Source organism: Abrus precatorius, unplaced genomic scaffold, assembly GCF_003935025.1.
Source record: "Abrus precatorius isolate BTA unplaced genomic scaffold, Abrus_2018 Scaffold10, whole genome shotgun sequence".
NCBI classification, from domain to species: Eukaryota; Viridiplantae; Streptophyta; class Magnoliopsida; order Fabales; family Fabaceae; genus Abrus; species Abrus precatorius.
This window is the reverse complement of record NW_020874292.1, coordinates 12,537,713-12,545,140: the sequence shown is the minus strand read 5'-3', so window position 1 is coordinate 12,545,140 and position 7,428 is coordinate 12,537,713. Positions and strand designations below refer to the sequence as shown.

The window sequence follows — 7,428 nt, the reverse complement described above, 5'->3', positions numbered from 1 at the left end:
ACAAAATGTGGAATCGGTTCATACTGGAGACATGAGATATACGTTAAGCAAGGCTTCAGGTGCGAATAGGTCACAAACAAGACACAAAAATGCCCGTTAAACTCCACATGACATAATCATCATAATTGCATATTATTGTAAAAGTAAGGTGTGGGGATGCGAAGTAAAATAACGGCTATCTTTTTTTGCAGGCTTGTGTGGTTAACGGGTTTCACCCATCTGGTGTATCCTACTCAGTTCGAACGTACACGGCCCACTCAAATTGGCAGTCGGTATGATTCTTCTTTAATATGTATGACCTATGATCAAATACACACACTCAACTAATAATTAAAGACTAACTTCTAAAACATAAAATTATCAAAATAAATTTACCTCTTTCAATAAACTTTTTACGCAATCAATAAAAAGTCAAGAAAGTGTAGCTCAATTCTTAACAAAACACAACTAGTAACATTTTTTTGAAAATATTTTTCAACACATTATTTATAATGGTTTTTTTTTTACAATTTAAATTATTTATTTCACAAATTAATTATTTTATCTTTCCGAAAAATAAACTAATAACAGAAAAGATGCTTAAAAAAAAGTATTGCTAAATACTAACATTCCTCTGGCACATAATATTACATAGTAAATACCTTCAACTTTACCCGCTTTTAAGCAAGTGATTTTAATTCGAAATGACGAATTTACCCCTAAATGGACAGATGTCATGCTGTAGTTGATTTGTTGGGAGAGGCCCGCAAAATCAGTTGAGTGACGAACGACACATATAAACCCCCCAAAACCCTAACAATTGAGTTAGTACACTTCCCCCGACTCGCTCGAACAAGGGTGTGCTAGGGTTTTACGCAAGAAGCCGGGGCTGCTTCTAAGCACGAGCCAGGAGAAAATGGTGGCCGACAAGAGCAAGAAGTTGAAAGTTTCTGACAAAGGCGAGAATGTGGATGATGTCGACGGAGAACTCGTTCTCTCCATCGAGAAGTTGCAGGAGATCCAAGACGAGCTCGAAAAGGTATCCAATTTCATCTACTCTCCTTCTACCTTGTGTTCCTTTTTCAATTTCGCCAAATTCAACCTTCGTATATACCTCGTGTAAGGTGACTCTTCTTAGATAATGCTCCTGGAGCCTCCTAATTGAGCGCATTCAGTGTGATTAGTTACATTTAATTATCTGTATGTGTTTTTGGAATGTGGTTTAATTGACCTTCTGTATATGCTTCATTTTGTTTTTATGTTTATATTTATTTGGATTGGACTTATTTTAGATCAACGAGGAGGCCAGCGACAAAGTCCTCGAAATTGAACAGAAGTACAATGAGATACGGAAGCCAGTTTATGATAAGCGGAACGATATTATCAAGCGTATTCCTGATTTCTGGTTAACTGCTGTGAGTTTATTATTTATGTGTGTGTGTATTTTTGCTGTTAATTGTATTCTAGAGTTGTGAAATTATTATTGATATGATATTGGGAATGCCTTGGTTACTTTATTTGTTTTGCTTGTGCAGTTTTTGAGTCATCCTGCTCTTGGTGATCTTTTGAACGAAGAAGATCAGAAGGTTTGGCCTCTTTTGTGACATGCAGTAAAATTGGATCAGCTTGTTTTCAGCTTATTTGAGTTTTTTAGGCACAATATGTGCTTCTAAAGCATTGTCGTCTGGTTTGGGTGATCTTAATTTAACAAGATTCATATGCTTCAAATTGATACTTATGAAAATATGCCTTTTGGAAAGTTAAAACAAAGCAGATTTAGTGATGGCTGTCTGTGGAGTAGTGTGATACTAAATCGACTCATACTTGCATAATCACTTAGCTCTACAAGAATTATATTTGAATTGTTTATCCATGCCATGTCTTTACTTTTCCGTTTTTCTTCTTTATAATTCCTTGGGATCTTATTTTGAAGGTTTCATGGAGGTACTTCAATTATTGTTGTTTTACAGATACCAGATGTGTAATTCTAATTCACTACTGACTCCTTTTTTGTAGATATTTAAGTATTTGAGTTCTCTTGAAGTTGAAGATTATAAAGATGTCAAATCAGGCTACTCAATCACCTTTGTAAGTTTGTTTTCCTCTTTCCCTTGGTGCATACTTTATTGAAATGCTTTTGCAAATCACTTGTTGGTTTTGAAAATTATGTCTCACTTTGACTGTTTAGTTAATTGAAAAATAATCAGTGTTGAAATTATTTTTTGTTTAGAATTTCAATCCCAATCCCTATTTTGAGGATACAAAGCTTGTTAAGACTTATACCTTCCTTGAAGAAGGAACAACAAAGGTTACTGCTACACCCATTAAATGGAAAGAAGGCAAGGTGAGGTTATGAATATAACTTTTGTTGTCCTGTCAATTTTTAAAGTTTTTGATTTCCTTATTTCTTAAAACATAATCCTTAAACATGAAGGGCATACCCAATGGAGTTAATCATGAAAAGAAAGGGAACAAGAGGGCTCCTACTGATGTCAGGTTGGTGCCTAAATATGTTCAAAGTGTTTTTACAAAAGATATTGAAAACAAAAAAGCATTTTTCATGCATGCACTATTTAACAATCGTATTCAATAATAATGAATATTCCCTTTACCAGTTTTGTATATTAAGTCTTGCTATTGTTCTTGGACCAGTTGGGTAAACTTTGCTCTCCCATACCTCCGCCCCTTTCTTAATGGTCAAAGCCATAGGAAAGGTAAAAGAAAAATAGATTACCTTTCAAAATATACTCTTATAGAAGAGTGACCAAACCATGTCACTGATACCTAAGTAATTCATGCCAGATGTCTGTTGGAGATGTGGAATGCAAGCCAATTCATGTTCATGTCACATCTGATCTTGAAAGACTTCCCTATTCTTATTGTTGCATATGAACCAGAGATAGCTAGAAGCTCTTGCTGTCTGTTCCCTATCCCCACCCAAATCAATCATGATCATGTTGGATGTTGTTTTCCGCCATTCTTAAGTTGAGCCTAACTTTATTAAACTAGGTATTTTTTTGCTTTTGGAGATTGAAACGTAATATCTGCTGCCTCGTTTGAGCACTCAAAAATATCAGTGAACTTCTGATTCTTCCGCTCTATTGCACTAAGGAAGAATGTTGTGTAACATTTCACTTGAAAACTTGGATTATTTTACTATTTGAGGACTATTAGGCACCATACATCTTATTGCAAATTTCATTTAGATCTTTGGGATGATAAATTCATAAACTGTAAGGGAAAGATCTCCTGGAACAACCTTAAATTGTATTGGGTTTAATATCTCTCCTCAAGTAAATTCAGGTGTAAATGTTTTGCTGATAAGTGAGAAGCCTCTAGGAATTTCTTGTCTCAACTGAGACCAAACTGAAACAAGGAGACAGCACATGTATTGTTGGAGGAGGCAGACAAGAGAAAAACAAATTGAAGCTTCTTGCTCTCAATATGCTGAGACAGATGGGGGTTAACCTCTCTTTTCAACATTTTTTTTTCCTAAAAAAGGATCTTTTAGGGCTTTTAAGAACTAGGATGTGCATGACCCGGCCCATTTATTGGACATGACCCAGTTGACTGAAGATACTCTTGATTAGACAAGTCAATCATAGAACTGAGCTTTCTGGTGCAATTTGCCTGTTTTAGATGTGATACTCGTGATTCATAGTGCAATTCAGGAACTAAAACAATATGCTGCACTATTTGTATTGCTTTCACTCTGTAACATCTTGAATTGCATAAATCATATCGCAATTCATGTGGTACTGATAACAACGCTATGGATGTCTGAGTAGTGAGCATAATGGACAAAGTAACATGAAGCTAGACTTGGTGTAAGAGTGCAAAACAGTGATTAATAAACTTCCTGACTGAAGATAACAGCTTTTCCCCTACAGCCAGAAGCCTGTTATCTTTATATACCTGGCATAGTTGCTAACCTAACTTCCTGCTTCCCATTCCTATATGATTGATTCATAGTAGTCAATAGCAACTGCTATTGCAGAGGTGCAGAGAAGAGCATTAGGGTGCCGCTATCCCGTCGTCATTGCGTCACGTTTCAATGTAGCAGTTGTCGCTCTTCAGATTGCGGCCAAGACCAGAGCAAATCACGGTCATTGTGGCAGCTATTTTATTTCCTAGGTCAAATTCCTACTTTACCCCCCCTTTCTGAATGTTGGGCGACTTTTAAGGGGGGCAATCCCCAGATTTCAGCTCCCTTTTACATTTTTGATATCTTCTTCCTTGTTGAGCCCTAACATTTCCACCCTTTCTGTTTCTCTTGCTTCTCTGGTGCGACATACTTTCGGTTCCTCTTGCTTCTCTAGTGCAACATTGAGAGTCAGCATTTCTGACCAACTGCTTGTCATCTTCATCATCGGTCTTCTTTATATCTGGCAACATGTTTTGATGTGACCCAAACTATTCTGGCCATCTTCATCTTCGTCTTTTCTGGTCGTCAAGTTCATCGCTGATGAAGTTTTTGACATGACCGAAACATTTTTTGGTGACTGAACAATCTGTTTTTTATTTCCCTTCTGTTTATTATTTATTTCCTTCTCTGTTTTGTTCCAAACTTAAAGGTCTAATACAGAAGCAATGACTGCTTCCCCTAATCAGTCAGGGAACTACCTGTGTTGGTTCCTTTATTTTGTTGTTATTGACATTTGATTGTGTTATGTTCTCAAACTTTCACTTTTAATCCTTAATTATGCATGTCTTTAATTTGTGCATTAATTTTATATTTTTCAGCATATATATCCGTGTAGCTTAAGTAATATTAGGTATATTTTAAACTTTAGAATAGTGATCATCTCACTATCCACTATCCCATTATAGCGTTTTTGGAGTTGGCTGCTTTGTCCCGCTATCCAGGATTGATTACTATGGTATGAGCTAAAGCAGTCCTACATATCAGGGGTGTATATTTTAGTTGCTTGAGTTAGCTTGTTTACTGCTGGTCCCTTCAGAGAAGCTCAGAAATATGTCTGACACAATTGCATTCCATTAGCATTATAGAAGATTATTGAATCATCAACTAAAATCAGATGGGAACTATATAGTGCATACAAAACCAATTTTAATACCATATCAACCAGCAGAATTTTCTTTTATAGTTCATACTATTTTCCTACTTGTAAAGCATTTTCTGTACCTAGGAAAACTTAATGGACTTTGCTTTCTGAATAGTTGTGTTTGGATGTTTTTTCTTACTTATTTTGTTTTATTTAATATCTGTTAATAAGTTCAATTAGTTGGCAATTCTGTAACGTATGATTCTTCCTTGTTTGAACTTGTTATATTCTAAATTTACAAATGATGTGTAGTCCACAATGTATGAATAAATAATGCACACTTTCTTTTACAGTTCATTCTCCATAGTCAATTGTCAATTAATATCTTTCATTTGAAAATTATCAAAACTCCTTTTGTGACACTTTGTAGAATGGATAAATAATATTGGTTTTCTCTTGCCAATGTATGCAGTTTCTTCAGTTGGTTTAATGACACCGAGCAAAAAGATGATATGGATGACATTCATGATGAGGTATATTTGTTCTGGTTATGTAAAATTAGGCGTGCAATCCTGCTGCCGATTTTCCATCTCTCTATTACACAATAAATGACTTCCTTTACTTTGTGTTTTCTGCAAATACCTCCTGTAATATTTATCTTTAAATTGCAGGTTGCAGAATTAATCAAGGATGATTTATGGCCAAATCCACTTACTTATTTCAACAATGTAAGTTAACTTTCACTTCTGATATCCCATTCTCTTCCTTGAATGACAATTTAGCTTCTACGTTGTACATCAGTTAGTTTACTCTCATCGTTGTCTCTTTCCTTGTGTCTCTTAATGATAATTTTAAATCGGAACAGGAAGAGCCTGATGAAGAGGATGAAGCTGATGACGAGGTATTTGAAGTTCCATTTTTTTCAAACAAGCTTAGATAATTAGCAAATCTTGTAGAGTTTTGCTTTTATACTTCTCTGGCATTTTACAGTTCTGCTATATCCTCAATATGTACTGTGAACTACAAAGTTCAGTTAGTGAGTTGTTTTTGTGTGTTTTGGGTTATTTGGTTAGATGGTTTTAAACTAAAAGAAGCCAAAAGTTCAACGGTAAAAAGAGGCAAATTTCATGGATAGATGCTGAGCTGAATGCTTTAATTTTTCACTTCTGAAGCTAAATAAATGCAAAAACAACCAAATCCTTACCCAGTGGCTGCATGGATCAATCAATGTCATTCAGACTACCAAATTTGAAAGTCAGTATTACCAAAAAAAATTTGAAAATCAAAAGACGCTACTCACACTTTCTTTGAGAAGGCACTTGATCCTATTATTATCGTCTGATTATGCTCATTTACCTTAACATGCATATGCAAGTGAAATTACACTTATTTTAGTTAATTATCTTTTTAGCAATTGTTGGCACTTCATTGCCTGAGATTCACTACTATGGAGTGTTGGCTAGGCAGATTTCCCTCGAGTTTACACTCAAATTATGCGTACAGCATCTCTCTTTTTCATTAATCTATCTGGTGCAATGTGACATTACATGGAGAAAAAGGGCAGATCTCAAAGGCAAAATTAAACTGTTGCTTTACTAAGTTACTAAGCTTGCTGTTTTTCTCAATTAGGTGTATTGGGCTTTTCAAATATAATTAATAACTTTATTACTTTTTAAATATCATGTACAGATATTTGTGGTTTATTATAAACTGCATGTTTTCCGTATTGGTAGGGAAAGGATGAGGATGACTCTGAGGACGACGATGACCAAGATGATGACGATGATGAGGGTGAGGAGGAGGGGAAGTGAAAATGGATAATGGTGGTATATACCCTTTTTCTGGGTTGTAGGAGTATCTAAGTGGGCTTTAGGGGATGATGACCACGGCCACCTTTTCTGGTTATCAACCCATATCAGCTGGTGGAGCTACCTAGGCCAGTTAATGGTTCTCTCTCTGACGATGATCTATTTATTGTCCTATGAAGTTATTTCTGGTTTCATCCCTAGTGCACTTTTTTTAGATACTAATGTTATATCGGTTTTATTTCTTGACCCTTTGTTGTGGAACTACATAGTAAAATTGCAGTATTTAGTGTATAGCTGTTTCGTATTAGCGTGCAGGATTACAAGTGACTGAAGTGAGCAATGATCTGCCAAGCAGATATTCAAATACTATTCCAATGCTATCTAATCGATTTTCTTTACCAGTGAGTGTTGGGATGAATCTTACTATCATTTTCTACACACGGTGATTTTGTAGAGAAGTTTTTGTAGAAGAAAAAAAATGAGTATAAAAAATGAATAAAATATTTTTTATAAATTAAAATTAAGTTATGCCTCAAAATTTGAGAGAAGGTAAATGAAATTTTTTTTCAAGTAACTTGTTACAACAATTTTATTTATTTATTGTATTAATTTTTTCTTCTATAAAGAATTTTTGA

At 35.0% G+C, this 7,428-nt stretch overlaps 1 protein-coding gene across 3 annotated transcripts; it reads left to right on the top strand.

The window, feature by feature from the left end:
- The first annotated feature begins 753 nt into the window (after positions 1 to 753).
- LOC113873609 (NAP1-related protein 2-like) lies at positions 754 to 7,192 on the top strand. 3 transcript variants are annotated; one of them, XM_027511814.1, is made up of 10 exons: positions 754 to 1,018; positions 1,272 to 1,394; positions 1,515 to 1,565; positions 1,996 to 2,067; positions 2,210 to 2,323; positions 2,414 to 2,475; positions 5,458 to 5,518; positions 5,657 to 5,713; positions 5,851 to 5,886; positions 6,719 to 7,192. In XM_027511814.1, the coding sequence occupies exons 1-10, from the start codon at positions 896 to 898 to the stop codon at positions 6,794 to 6,796; spliced, it is 777 nt and encodes a 258-aa protein (XP_027367615.1). In that variant the 5' UTR covers positions 754 to 895; the 3' UTR covers positions 6,797 to 7,192. The 3 variants fall into 3 exon arrangements, with proteins under 3 accessions (XP_027367615.1, XP_027367622.1, XP_027367630.1); XM_027511821.1 differs by having other exon boundaries at positions 794 to 1,018; positions 5,851 to 5,895; positions 6,719 to 7,110; XM_027511829.1 differs by lacking the exon at positions 5,851 to 5,886 and having other exon boundaries at positions 794 to 1,018; positions 6,719 to 7,110.
- Positions 7,193 to 7,428: the final 236 nt, after the last annotated feature.